This window comes from Macaca fascicularis, chromosome 17 (assembly GCF_037993035.2).
Source record: "Macaca fascicularis isolate 582-1 chromosome 17, T2T-MFA8v1.1".
In the NCBI taxonomy this organism is placed as follows: domain Eukaryota; kingdom Metazoa; phylum Chordata; class Mammalia; order Primates; family Cercopithecidae; genus Macaca; species Macaca fascicularis.
Genome location: NC_088391.1, coordinates 92,533,037 through 92,548,694, shown reverse-complemented (window position 1 = coordinate 92,548,694; position 15,658 = coordinate 92,533,037). Strand labels below are relative to the sequence as shown.

General features: G+C 38.6%; 1 protein-coding gene across 1 annotated transcript in view; it reads right to left on the bottom strand.

The window, feature by feature from the left end:
* Window positions 1-15,658, bottom strand: part of ITGBL1 (integrin subunit beta like 1) — a 244,353-nt gene that overhangs the window by 12,814 nt on the left and 215,881 nt on the right. Inside the window, exon 8 of the mRNA XM_005586184.4 lies at window positions 13,880-13,996. Coding sequence (XP_005586241.3) covers window positions 13,880-13,996 — 117 coding nt within the window. The remainder of the gene's footprint in view (window positions 1-13,879; window positions 13,997-15,658) is intronic.

Sequence of the window (15,658 nt, the reverse complement as noted above, 5' to 3'; positions counted from 1 at the left end):
AGAGGTAAGCAGAAGCCTCCTGGAGAGGGTTTCTTGGAAAACTATTTTTTTTTTGTTTGCTTTTTGGTGTTTTTTTTTTTTTTTTTAATTAAATAAGAGAGATTTTTTCCTTGGGTTATACCACATCCCTGCCTCACAGGTCATGCAACAAGTGCCTCCCGACAGCCAGAGAAGGTCTGGGAGAGAGGTTTTTTTAATCCAGCAGATGTTGCTCCCCTGGAGAAAACCGGGATCCTGAAAGAAAGACAGGGTACTAGGAACTTCTGACATTCTTTTAAAGAAAATTCTGGGAAAAACATCAGATACCAATGGGGGACTATTAAATTTGCAAGAAAAATGTCGCTGCCATACCTTTAATGTGCACTCAGTCAGCAAGTGCTCTGGCACTTTCTAAGGCTGATGACTGTTCTTGTCACACAGGTTAGCAAAAAAGGAAAAAATAAAATAAATGAGGTAACTTTGGTCTTTTTCACCTAGCTTGATTTAAGTGCTAAGTAAAAACAAACAAAGAAACAAACAAAAAACCCCAAAACCGAAACCATTCAAGTTTAAAAGTAGCACGCATGTAAACATGTGACCGATAACTGGCTCAGCCTGAGGAGCTAAGGGAAGTCTACGAAGTGAAAACCCACCATGCAGTGTGACTTGGCTTTGCAGAAGATGAAATAAAGATATAAATGGAGATAACACGTGGCGATGTTTTAAACTTATTCTCAATACAACCTTGAAGTTTGGTATTACCCATTTTACAGTCAGGCAACTGAGCTTCAGAGAGATTAAGCCCTGTAATTTGCTTCTCAATCACATAGTTCAACCACACAGTATCGGAACTGACTCTAGTTCCTCTGATTCCAATGTCTACACTCTTCCCAAAGTGTTGCTTTGCCTCTATATTTCACTTTAGAAAGTGAGACACAGCAGGCTTTTCTTAATTCTTGTCTCTTTCAACCACCACATCATTTGAAGGTGTATATTTGATATTCACAGGCACTTTCTCCTTGCAAGTCTCTTCTCTATTGGCATGCCACAAAATTCTCTTTGCCTCATTCAACACTCCTCCTTTGTCTCTGTTTATTCTTCTACCTTTGTTTTGTTTTGTTTTTACTGAACCAATAAGTGCAGGTTTTCACCCATTGCTTATCTTTAATCATCTTTTTTAATCTCTCCATAATTTCTCTTTTGAAAAATCCATAAATTTTGGGCTTTCAGATAACCACCAAGACCACAGTGCTGTATCTCCAGCCCCTGATTTTCTCCCACATTCCCCTCTCATGATTCCACACTTTGTGTTCTATTAGCATCCCCACTTAATACCTCCAGAGCTACATAGGCAGGGTCCGACCCGCAGACCCTGGCGGAACGACAGATGAACAAATGCTCCCAGACACAGGTATCCAGTGAAAGAGTGGGCTAGGGGACCAGGCTGCTCACAGACACCAGACACCAAGGAGGGTGCTGTAAAGAGTCAGCAGCCGTGGCCCTGACAAGCTGGCACTGCGGGCATTTTTTCAGTATAGATTTAATGACAAAGGCTTTGAGTCAATACATTTGTGGGCAATTTACATGGTCACTCCTCTCCCTGGAGAGAGTAGTCCTGCATGCAGAGGATTAAAGGCCAGGTTCTAAGGCCTAAGTTAATTTAGATTAGTTTCACTGGATAAGAGAATCTGGCTGCCTTCAGCCAAATCCTTTTCCAAAACTTTTGTAAAACCTTCCAGCCTTCCAAGAAGGTTTTCATCTTCTACAATTTCTCCCACCACCCTGACCGACCGATCTCCTACATCCATATATGATTTTCTTTCCAAAAGCTGCTTTTTTTGGTCTTTCTCATTTATTTTAATGTAACATCTATCCTTTCAATCAACCAGTTCATGATGTCTTGAGTCTTATTTGAATTTGCCTTACTGCCCTCATCCAGCATGTTGTCAAGTCTTGTGGAAACCACCTCCAACATTCCCACTCACATCACCATCACAACATCGGAGAAACTTTCCTGTCATATGTCTCCAATACTCTGGCTTGTAGATTCCTGCAGCACAACTTGATGCTCATCGCAGCCTTGATATCTAGTCCTGTATAACTCCCTGAAGCTCACGGCATACAGTTTACGTACTCTAGCCTTTGTTATGTTTTAGCTTCTTGAAACACAGAGTCCCAAGCTACATTTCCAATCATATTCCTTCTGTTCTCTCTTTAACCAAACTGGCCATTCGTTGTTTCCTGCACATTTGTCATGCTTTTCTGACCTCATTTTTGCAGAGGTAGAAGTACCTTTCCCTTACTATACACATTCAGGTTCTGAGTAATTTTCAAAGCTTAACAAAAAGTGACTACCCTTCTGTGAAGATTTTCCTAATATCCCTAAGTGGGACTCATTGTCTCTCCTCTAAATTTCTATAATATCTTATTTTTTACCACCTGTGGAACTTTTTTGACTTCCATCTCATGGTATATAGTTATGCATCAAAGGAATCCACTACTCTACTATGAATTTTCTGAGTATTACTTCTGTCATCACCATAGTCTTATAGACACCAGAGTGCCTAATGCAATGCCTGAGACACAGCGGGTCTTCAAAAACTTGGAGGAGATCGAGATTGTCTTTTTCAAAACATCTTTCTCATTTTTACCCACAAACCAAACTGTAGAGTACAGCCAAGTTAGAAAATGAGTAGACAGCCCCTTAACAGCTATCCGCTCAATGAGTCATTGTTAAATTGAGTACATCTTGACTTCTCCATGAAAACCAAAGTCCACTTAAAGTCCAGATCTCCTGAAAGAGTTAAGTAAAAAGTTGTCCATCTTTGGAGACAGAGAATCTGTTGTACGAGAAACCAAAAATAAAGAGAAAGAGAGCTTCTAGTACCAGCTCAATTGGACTATGAACTTCTCAAATGCTCATGTTTCTTACTGACCCTAGGTTGGTAAGAATTGTCAACAATTTGACGTAACTGAAATCATTTAATCTGTATTGCACAGAAAAATATTCTGTCTTTTTTTTTGTTTTCTGTCTTCTTTTTTTCCAAATTTAATTAGTGCTATATGGAAAACGAAAATACATCTTATGAAAACTTATAGGATACAGCAAGAGTATTATTTGGAGAGAAATTTACAGTATGAATGCAATCAGAAGCAACAAAAAATATAAAATAAATGATGTATTCTTTCACTTTAAAACACTAAAGAAGAGCAATATAAAACTATATTGGTCATAAGAAAAGAAATACAATCAATTCCATGACAAATCAATACAACTGGAAGTAGAAAATCAACAGAGCAAATCAATAAAACAAAAGTTGGTTATTTGAAAAGATCAATAAAATTGATAAATATTAGGCCAGGCTAAACAAGTAAAAAGAGAGAAGACACAATTGTTTAAAATGAAAAATAAAAGAGAGATCATTATATCTTACCTCATGGACATTAAAAGGATAACAACAGAATATTATAAACAATGACTTGTCCAAAAATCTGATAACCTGGATCATTTGGACCAATTCCATGAAAGACAAAATCTATTAAAACCCACATAAAAAGAAACAGATAATTAAAGTAGACCTATAGCTACTTTTTTCTACAATATTTTTTATTATGGTAAAAGAGATATAACATAAAATTTACGATCTTAACCATTTTAAGTGTAGAGTTCAGTAGCACTAAGTATATTCTCATTGTTGTACAACCATCACCACCATTCATCTCTAGAATATTTTCATCTTCCCAAATTGAAACTAAGCACCCATTAAACAGTAATTCCCAATCCCTTCTCTTCTCAGCTCCTAGAAACCACCATTCCAGCTTCTGTCTATGTATCTGACTACTCTAGGAACCCATATAAGTGAAATCACACAGTGTTTTTCTTTTCATGGTTGGCTTATTTTATTTATCATAATATCTTAAAGATCCTTCCATGTTGTAGTATGTGACAATTTTTTCCCTTTTAAAAGTTGATATTCTGCCTTTGATTTAAGATATTATTGAGAATAATTTTATGGCACCTCACTGCAAATAATATAAAATGTTATGCAAGAAAATAGATGATTTTTTATTTTTTTATGTTTTTTTTTTTGAGATGGAGTCTCACTCTGTCACCAGGCTGGAGTGCAGTGGCAATCTTGGCTCACTGCAACCTCCGACTCCTGGGTTCAAGTGATTCTCCTGCCTCAGCCCGCCAAGTAGCTGGGATTACAGGTGCATGCCACCATGCCCAGCTAATTTTTGTATTTTTAGTAGAGATGGGGTTTCAGCATGTTTGCCAGGATGGTCTCAATCTCCTGACCTCGTGATCTGCCTGTCTCGGCCTCCCAAAGTGCTGGGATTACAGGCCTGAGCCACCGTGCCTGGCGATGATTTTTTTTATTATTAGCTAATTTATTATATCCTTCCACGAAGTTAAGTTGGTATCTAGCTCAGGCAATCATCAAAATACATTAATATTTAAATGTTTTGAGTTGTCATTTACATTACTTAAGAAAACAACAACTTTCAACACCCTCTTTTCTATAAACTCTAATAATTTAGTTATCTCTTCAAGAAATATTTTCTATGTATCAGGAATTGTATTAAGAGCTTAGAATAAACAGTAAATAAAATAGGCATTGACCCTGTCTTCATGGTAACTATGGTCTACTAGGGAAGAAAATAATGATAAGCAACATTTGAGTAACAGAAGACAAAAAGAAAATGCTAGTATATTCAACAGCGAGAACACTGTTAACTAGGGTAGTCAGGGAAGGGTTCAGTGACAGCCAAGGGATGAGAAGGAGCCAGACAGCCAATGTTCTAGGAACAGAGCCTAGAAAAACAAATGAAAAGTTCTTGGGACAAGAAATAGCCTGGCATGTTACAAGCAGTAAAAGAAGGCCAACGTGTTTGAAGAATAGTAAGTTAAAAACATTGAATAATGAAGGTGGAGAAATTTCCCTTCTCAGAAATGAGAACATAGCAAATGGTTTATTCTTGGTAAAAAATCTAAATTTATTTTAAGAGGATTGAGAAACGACAGAAGGGTATTAAGGAAGGGAGTGATGTGATAATACAGTTTACACTTTGCAAACTCATTTGGCAACTAGGTGGGAGAGATAAGGTATGTTGGGAGGAATGAGTATGGGGAAGTTAGAGGGTTCTTGCTGTTTTCCAAGTGAAAAGTGATAGAAGCTTAAAGGACAGTGGTGGCAGTTGAAACACAGAGAAGTAGATGGAAATCTGTTTTGGTGATGGTGCCTGTACATGTGGGACACAATGTTGGATTGGATGTGGCAAGTGAGGGAAAGAAAAGACAAGTTTTCTAGCTAGAGGAAACTGTGAATAATGATGCTGTTTATTGGGTATGGGCACTTCAGGAGAAAGAGGTTGAGGGCAGAAAAATGGCTCTGTTTTGAACCTCTTGTATTTGAGATACTCTTAAGACAAAGAGATAGTGAGGTCAAGTGAGCAGCTGGGCACAAGCTGGTGCTCAGAGAACAGGTTAGCTCTAGGCATGCACATGTTGGAGCTTACAAATGTAGATGACACTTAAAGCCCTAGAAATGAAGCAGCTATCTGGGGAGAAATTAGTCTTGGGAAACCCCAATATTTAGAGTTAGGTAACGAGAAAAGCCAGACAAGAACATTCAGTAAAGAAGGAGAAAACTAAGATTGTGTTGTCTCATGAAATGACAAAGGAGCATGTCCCATACTGGAGGTCTACTAAGTGGAATGTTCCTGGAAATTTGAGTTTAAAAAATAAGACCATAGAAGTAGTTTTATTCATCTTTTGTCTCATCGACACGACTGTGTTGCCACTTAGACCTGTAAGAGGAACACTCAGGGCAGAACTGTTAGAGAATCATCTACATAGACCATTCATTGATAATAACACCTGTGTTTAATGGTACAGTTGGGCCTGTGTTGTCCAGCATAATACAGTAGTCACTAGCCACATGTGCCTATTTAAATTTATTAAAGTAAAACTTAAAACTCAGTTTCTCAGTCTCACTAATCACCTTTCAAGTGCTTGATAGTCGCATGTGGTCAGTGGCTACTATGCAGAACACTGTAGATATAGAACACCTCCTCCATCTTTGAAAGTGCTATTGGACAGCACTCATCTAGATAATGACTTTTTTCCATGCAATCCATTGGCTCTGAGGCACATTTCCTTAAAACACTGTGATAATGAGTCCCAATAGGAAACTGACTTATGAATAGACATGGATTCAATCAGATACTACATATTGCCTATCCAATATCCTCCCTCCTTCTTAATAACAAACAATTCCTCATTTTTTTCAGGGAGGGGACACTATGCCTATCTGGGAAGTGACTAACCATGCTCTCTTTGACCTGAAAGCACCCATATGACATAGCTCTAATAAATGAGAAATAAGAGAAAATCTCCTGGGTGAGATTTCTAGGAAACTATTGCCTTCCAAAGGAAATGGGACAAACTCAGCCAGCACATGTCCTTTGCCCTTTGTCCTATTTCTTCCTATTTCTTCTTCCCTGGAAGAAGGACACAACTGGAGGTTGCTTATGAACATGATAATTGTATTAATCCATGTTCATGCTGCTGTAAAGAACTGCCCAAGACTCAGTAATTTGCAAGGAAAGAGGTTTAATTGACTCACAGTTCTGCATGGTTGGGGAGGCCTCAGGAAACTTAAAGTTATGGTGGAAGGGGAAGCAAATATGTCCTTCTTCACATGATAGCAGGAAGAAAAAGTATGAGAGTCGAGTGAATGGAGAAGTCCCTTATAAAAGCATCAGATCTCATGAGAGCTTACTATCACGAGAAAAACATGGAGAAAACCAACCCCATGGTTCAAGTATCTCCCACTGGATCCCTCCTACAACACCTGGGGATTATGGGAACTACAATTCAAGATGAAATTTGGGTTGGGACACAGCCAAACCATAACAAAGACAAACGTTATACTGGAAGGGCAGAGCAGGAGAAAGATATAGGGTTCAGGGACACTGTGGTGCTCAGGCAGTCACCTTACCATCCATCCCTGGAATAACAACCTGGAGACTCAGGATTTGTGTCCATCCCCTTCAGCCAAACGCAGGACTAACTGATCCACTTGCAAATTCATGAAACAGGTGTGCAATTTTAAGATGTAATTTGGAGACAATCACACTCTGACTGTATTGTCCATTTAAGAAAGGCTTAGTCTGAGTATGTGGTCTGATCTCTTCCTCATACAAGAAATCCATCAGTGCCTGGGAGTTACTGAATTCATACTCTCAGGTGGCATGATCTCCTTCAAATTGCAGCGACGAACTAGAGAACTCCCTGAAGAAATGTGAACTGATTGTGTAATTAAGAGGTGGCTCTTCATTATCCCTTCTTGTTTTTTAAATTGGACTCATGGGTAGCTATTCCAGGAGCATAGAGGAAAGAAGAAAAGCAATAAGCAGCCTAGTTCTTATTCTCACCCTGGGTATATGGCACACAGGAGGGAAGTCTCTGATTTAATTTATATTAGGCTAAACAATTAAACACACATGCACCAGTATGTGAATATATTTTACTTGTGTCATCTTAAAATAATATACCAATAAAATAAATAAACCTTAGGAACTATCACTGGACAAATCATGCTTTTTATAAATAGTGACTTATCTGATAATAAATCCATGCATGCATAGGTCACGTAACATTTTCTTTTAATAAAGATGTTTTGAGAACATCCACAGACAGTCTATGATGATTGAACATGACTCACAAGTTAATTAAATGAAGAATGATCTCACTTCATGCTGATTTTCTTTCTGCTAGTCATTTTCATGACTCTTTTTCAGGTTGTAATTTTGGTGTAATCAAAACTGAACTGTAAAAATTATGAAATTAGTTACATTCACCTTCAGGTACAATTGCTAATTTATCCAACCTATCAGAATTGGTTTAATCATCTTTAGGGTTATTGGTAGGAAAGGGGATACATACTATTGGCTCCTAGTTCTCATGCATCTGCTAATCAGTTAAGTTTATACATGTTTTTCATTTTACTTATTTGCTTGTTTGCTAAAATGCTAAGACAGTCCCTGGTTTTGGAGTCATGTACCATATTTCACTCTCTGGCCACATGTTGGATGTACAGATTTTATATCCTCCATGTGAAAGGCCACAGATCTTACGGCTTAGTGTTTGATGGAGAACTAAAAAAATTATCAAAATGAGTCACTCTCTATTTTGTTATCCTCTGAAGCGATAACAGAGGGATGGTGTCTGTGTGTTTCAGACTCTCATATTAGTAAGATTTGTTCTCCACTGGCGAGATGATGGGGGGACTAATTGCTTTGGAAAAACCAGCTGTGATTTCCTCCCTGAGGTACAGAGCGACTGATTTGTGTGAGTCCAACTTCCTTCCAAAACACTGCAGCTAGTGCTTGCAGATACCTGAGACAGATGTATTACTTTGTTCTGCAATGCAGACGGCCATTACAATCTTTTATTTTCATCACAGATACAGGGAATTCGTCAAATATATGATGAATATATTTGATGTTCTGCCACATAGTACCAGGCACATTTCCTTCTTTATGTCTCATTCTTATCATAAAGTCAAATGGATTATTATCCTTGTTGTGTATAGGAGTAAACCAAGGTAGAGAGGCGAAATAAATACATAGGTAAACCAAAGCAGAGAGGACAACCTGTTCAAGTTATTACAATAAGCAGGAAATAGAGCAAGAATTAAAATCCTGGTCTGTTTGAATACAGGGTTCCCATTCATTTTGCTGTACGGCACTGCCTCACTTAATTCCAAAGAAAATGGTTACTTCTTCTCACTTAAATCTTACGTGAAAAAATGAAACAAAGTGTACACCATGTACACTAAAGCAACTGAGGATACATACAATGTGGACTTCATCTAGACAAAATATCAAAATACCCAAAGAAGATTTATTTTTTGTTTCTTATTTTTTTGAGATGGAGTCTCACTCTGTCACCCAGGCTCGAGTGCAGTGGCACGATCTCGGCTCATTGCAAGCTCCTCCTCCTGGGTTCACACCCTTCTCCTATCTCAGCCTCCCTAGTAGCTGGGACTACAGGCGCCCGCCACCATGCCTGGCTAATTGTTTGTATTTTTAGTAGAGACAGGGTTTCACCGTGTTAGCCAGGATGGTCTCTCTCTCCTGACCTCGTGATCCACCTGCCTCAGACTCCCAAAGTGCTGGGATTACAGGCGCGAGTCACCATGCCTGGCCTCAAAGAAGATTTATGAACTTACATTTTGAAAATAATTTTACTCCTCGGAAATAAAACCTAGGAAGAAACACAACATAGTGTCATCATTTATTATTCTAGGATGATCAATTAATGGGTGATTTTTATTTTGTTGTTTCCATTTTTCTCTACTTATTTTCTTTAATTTTGAAAGCAAAAACATTAATTTAACAATATTTTGAAAGACCTGATATCTAAAGATGAGCCAAGTATAATAAATGAAGGTACAAAATATGTATTATAAATGACACGAGTAAGTAATCTGTGAAAAAAATCCTTTCTAATGACGGGTACAGAAGCAGCTGAGAAAGAGCTCTTGATGTAAAAAAAAAAAAAAAATGAAATAGATACATTCCTTCAGTATCTAATAAATATCTTTCACCTTTGTGCTTTTGCTCTGCTTTTCCAGGCCTAAAATGTTCTTCACATCCTATTTCTGCACATCTAAATACTAGCTGTTCAAAGTTCGAATAACATCCTAACCTCAACTTGAAGAATCCTGTATCCAAAGCTGGAATAGTCCTTCCTTTCTCATTCTCCTTAACTTATTGTGAATCCTTTACTTGATCATTTATTCAAATAAAAACATTGAGCATTAACCTTTATCCTAGCTTTGACAATATGAGAATGAGAGAGAGATTGATTATATCCATGAGAATTGTAGACTTAAAGAAAAGGGACACAGGGACACTCTCAACACAACTACATCACACTACAATGCAGGTGGTGCAGTATAGAAGAAGTAGGACATCATTTCAGAAAGACTTCCTAAAGGAGATAATTTGGAAAAATCATGGAAGAATGGAAGGACAATGAGAAGTCATTCACAAGGAGAAGTGATAATAAGGACTAGAATGTCAGGGAGAGGGAACAAATATATCCAAGGGATATGTTCCAAAGGGAGCAACATATCCAAGTTTCTCCATTTCTGTTGCTCTCTGTGAAGAAATCAATTTTTCAAGAAATGGAGACAACTGGTCAAGACAAGCATAGTCTCCTCCACCATTCAATTGCTCAAACCAGAAACCTAGCATCACCCTTCATCCTACCCTGCCCCTCATATTGTGCAATCATGAATTTCCTTAAATACTGCTTGTACTCTGGGGAGGGAGCTCCAAGTTTCACCTAAGCTTTCTGGCTGACACTTGCCACCAGTCTCCTTCGAAAGCTGTGGGACAGGAGCCACATCTTACCAGCAGGGCACTGTCAGGCAACAGGATATACCCATGGGAGTCCTTGCAGGAGTTCATGAGGATGAACTCATATAATTGGGGATTATTTTTTCTTGGGATAACACAGCCCATATGCACAGAGATGAGATCCACACTGCACAGATGTTGAGGCTTTTCTGGCTTAGAAGAAGTCACACGCCCAACAGGAGCCAAAATCTTTCCCGATGATTCCGTAAGCATAGCTTTCAGGAAACCCACAAGGGACAAGACTGTTGGCAGAGTTATGACACTTGTGAAATCCAAAAGCATGATGTTCCCATCAGCTGCTTATAGTTCAATTCATCATCTCTTCCAAGGTAGTAGAAACTTATCAATCATAAGTCATCATGACCATGAACAATGTTGCTTGGTAACACTGAAACACACCATCTTCATCTGTTGCCAGGGAACCAGGGCTAGGAGTTTAACAGAGTGGTGGAGTCTCTTGCAGCAGGGTGAAGGCTTTTGTTAGCCTCTTGGCCACACTGCTTCTAACATGTTCTCCAACACATTCAAGATCCTCCACCTTTACTGTCTTCCATCCAGCTAAGGCACCTTTGTCTCTCACCAGGGCTCATCTCCTAACATCCAGATTCACCTACCAACCAACAAACACACATAGTCCTTGCAGCAATCCATACTCAACCTGACAACCAGAAGTGCTTTTTAAAATACTGTGATCACGTTTAAGCTCTGTTTAAGCCCTTCCTTTGGTTTCCTGTCACCTTTGGAGTAAAGCCCCAAGTTATCAACATGTTTACAAAACACATCACACTCTTTTCCCTTTGGTTTTCTAATCTGCAACCACACAGGGTTTTTCTCTAGTCCTCAAATGTTCCTGGCACACATCACACACTCTTTTCTCCCACACAGCTAAGCACAAGCTGCTCTCTGACTGCACCCCACTTCCCCTACCTGGCCAACTTCCATGTATCCTATTACTATCAAGTATTGTTGTGAGGTGTAGTTAATACTTGTAAAGCACATAGTCTGCATTACTTAGTTGTTATCCAGATATGAAGGCATTAGAGAAGCCTTTCTTAGTCTTCAGCCTATGTTAAATCCCCCTGTTATGTATATTCCCATTGAATCAAGTCTCTTTTCAGATCACTGAGCTCCTTTTCATTCCTTTCTCAATGTCCTCCCTTCACGCTCAACAATAAGCTCCAGGAGAGCAAATGCTCTGTGTTCACCACTGAATCTCTAGTGCTGGCAAATAGTAGATGCTCAATGAATATTTGTTTAGTTAATGAAGAAATAAATAATTACTCCAGTTTAAACCATGTATAATTTGGAGGATCCATATGAAAATATCTTATTAGAAATTGAAAAGAATCTAAAGCCAAAAATGACTGATTACTGATAAATCATTTTGAGAGCCATTGACCTAAAGATGAAAGTGAAAGATATTGAGATTACTCCAAAGCAACAAATAGGCAGCAAAAACATTAAAAAGCCATTCCTGGCCAGGCTTGGTAACTCACACCTGTAATTCCAGCTCTTTGGGAGGCCAAGGCAAGAGAATCCCTTGAGCCCAGGAGCTTAAGACCAGCCTGGGCCACTTAGTAAGAGCCCCCCTATCTCTACAAAAAATAAATAGCCAGCTGTGGTGGTACGTGCCTGTAGTCCCATATACTCAGTAGGTTAAGGCCAGAGGATTGCTTGAGCCTAGGAGTTTGAGGTTTCAGTGAGCTATGCTTCCACCACTGCACTCCAGCCTGGGTGACAGAATGAGACTCTGTCTCAAAAAGAAAAAAAAGAAAGAAAAGAAAACAACATTGGCAACAAGAGCAGAGACATGTAGATGGCACTTTTGAGGGGTCAAGCAAGCTTTTTATACATGTATATGTATATATGCATACATACATATTGCTATGAGAATTAAATTAGTTAATATATGTCACGTCCTTAACAAACAGAGTAAAACCTACATAGGTATTTCTTGTAACTAATACCAGTGAATAGAGGATTTAACCTAAGAATAATATTGACATATTGTGAAAACACTTTGGTGTCACTCTAGGGAAAACTGTGACATAAGGAACAATCTGTGAACTAAACATCAGAGCTGAAATTCTGGGCCTGCCACATTTTAGCTATGGGATGTTAACTTCTCCAATCTCACTCAATTTTTCATTTATGAAAGAAAAAATAGTAGAAACAATCTCTTAGAGTGGCTGCCATGACAATGGCGTAAGATAAACCACCCAGCACAACAGATATTTTATGAATTTATGCCCAGTATTCCATTATTGGAAAGCTAAGCATGTGGGAGTTATGTATATCCTACTGCTCAAGGTCATCACCAAGGTCTGACTGCAAAAATTCAAAAAATTCTAACCTCAGGCATAAACAGGTTAAAAGGGCTTTTCCCCTCAACTCACAGAGAAAGGAAAGAAGAAAGTATTTTTGTCAGGTTTCAAATGTCTTATCGTTGGTTAGAGAGAGAACAGGCATATAGATGATTGATATAGACAGATAATAGATAGATGATAGATAGATAGATAGATAGATACATAGATAATGATGGATGGATGGTGCCTCAGCCTTCCAGTAAGACACACATTCTACTAACCATTAGTTATTTTACCTGATCCTGTCCCTCATCCCACCCTCCACCATCCAATAGGACCTATGTAACAAGCCTACATATGTATCCCTGAACTTAAAATAAAAGTCAGAAAAGACACACACTCTGTTTGTTTCCCCCAATAATAGTGCCCACTGCCTCAAATAATTATCTTAAAGGGATATAATTATTGTCTTGTAATGTAATTCCATGTCCACCTCCTTTCATTGATACTGGAAACGTGGAAATATCTATAATTCACATGCACCAACCTCAGCGATATGAATTTTTTCAGGAATGCAATACAAGAATAATGTTGACCCACATTCCTGGCCATGGAGGTGCTCAGATCAGCACTCTACTCCCGGGACTCTCAGTTTTGCAGGTTACCTTTGCTCACTACCCTCTATCTGCCTCACTCATTCTCTAGACAGTTTATTAATGCCAGTGAGCTCTTCTTTGGGTACGAGAGGCATCATGGAATCTGAGCATACACCGCTTGTGATTTTTAAGTGTAATCTTACTCCATTTTTTCAAGTTTGTGGGTGATACTATACTTTCTCCTACCAGTGTTTATAAATAAAGTAATGAAAATCATGTTAAAATGCTGACCTGCCCCAAAACCTTTCACTGTCATAAAGTATCCTAGTACTTAGATGCAATGATCTTTTATTGATAGTGTACTGCGTACTTTCACATACCTGCTAAATCAAGAGTTTGGGGAAATAAAGGTCATTACAAACCTAATTGTATATTGCTTTTAGGTTCAATGGTATATTGCTTTCTGTTTATCTTATTTTTAACAGCAACTGAAAAAGCAAGAGTCAGTAGAATAAGAAAGGCAGGTAAAGCATGCAGGTAGCATACAGCTGTGAGAAAGGTTACCTCCACAGACCACACCATCGAGGTCTTCACAGCGGCGATCATCACACTCACAAGTCTTGCCATACACCCGGCGATCTCCTGGAGGGTAGCAGGTGCATTTGCCACATTCACATTTACCTAGAAAGTATAAAGAAAGTGCACACTTATGAGGAGAGTCCCAGAATCACTAAGGCTTTCAAGGAGGCAAGCACATTATTAAACCCAAATCTCCTAGAACAGTTCTAGTCTGTGCCTGAGAATAGTTACACAAATACACATTTCCAACTTCAAAAAGAAATTCTGTGGTGGTCTGGAGTGGAAGTGGCAGTCGCTGTCTCAGAAGTCATTCACATTTGCTATTCTCTAATTTTTGTTTCATTCATTTTTGCATAAATCCATTATAAAACTCTCTGGCTATTTCATATACAACTTAGCTTGATGATTCCTTGAACATAATACATTATATATACTGACATAATTTAGCATAATGTGGTCATTTTAAAGGGTTTTAATCTTGGATCTAACTACTCCATGAGAAAAAAAAGTATTCACAGGTATGTTTCAATGTGCTGTTTTAGTGATTATTTGTAATCAGTTTTATAATTCTTAGAACTTATTTTAGCACAGAACATATGTCAAAGCACATAATCTAAATATCTTTATTATCCTCATCTTAAAATTTAAAATTATAAATATTTTTGCAATGAATTTGGTTCATAGTTTGGGAACCCCTTAACTAGTCCCATTATGCTGAGTTTCATCATGATTTCTTGAGTGGTAACTATGTGTAAAACACTATAATTCCCCGCATGACATCAGTTCATTTTCTAGTACCACGCATTGACTAGAACCATTTTACTAAACAGGAAACCAAGATGTATAGAGGCCAAGTAACTTTCCAATGGTGAACCAGCTAGGAAGAAATAGATTCAAAATTTATATCCATTCTCATTAACCTCAAAGTTTGTGCAACTAACCATTAAACCACATTGCATCTTAATGTACACCTAATGCAGCACCAGAAGGCTATATGAGAAAGTAAATTTCTTTTGTTTGAGGAATCGCTACTGGTTTGCCAGAAATTCACTTGGGTGGCAGTGCTCTGAGACATCTGTTACTCTCTGTCATTAGCCCAACCATCATAATTACACACCCACTGAAATAATCACAAGATGCTTCAGGGCTGACCTTGCAATGTTGTTAGTCACTCTGTTGCTGAACTTGTATCTTGTTAAAGAAATTCTGAGTTGTGGATGATGGGGGAAAGAAAAATTAGTATCTAGGATCATATAATTTCAGAGCTGTAATTAAAGATAATCTAATGTAATGATTCATAATATTTTCTAGCTGACATGATGGGGTCACGATCCCTTTGAGAATCTGGTGAAAGACATGGCAGTACAGTGTTGTGCTGGCTGACCTTCGACTAATCTCTACTTGGAGGTAGTTCCAAGTTCAGCAGGAGGCAGGGGGTTCCCTCCTTCAATGATACTCCCTCTTCCTATACCCTGGCAGCAAGAACAGGGACACATCAGACACCCTTGGTCAGGGCTTTGACTCTTGAGGGTGAAAGCAAAGGCACAGCGTCCGTGGGCAACATGGGAAGTGCAACAGCATAGCAATGTCTGGGAGCCATGAAGCTCAGCATGCAGTGGCTGACATTCAGAAGTGATGGCAGCAGGAACTGGTCCTTGGCAGTGACTTTCTTCCCCAGGTTGCTGCAGGAGCTAATTGTTCAAAGTTGCATTCGGAGTCTAAAGCCTTCTAATAAAATATTTTTTATCCCTTTTAATGAAGTTG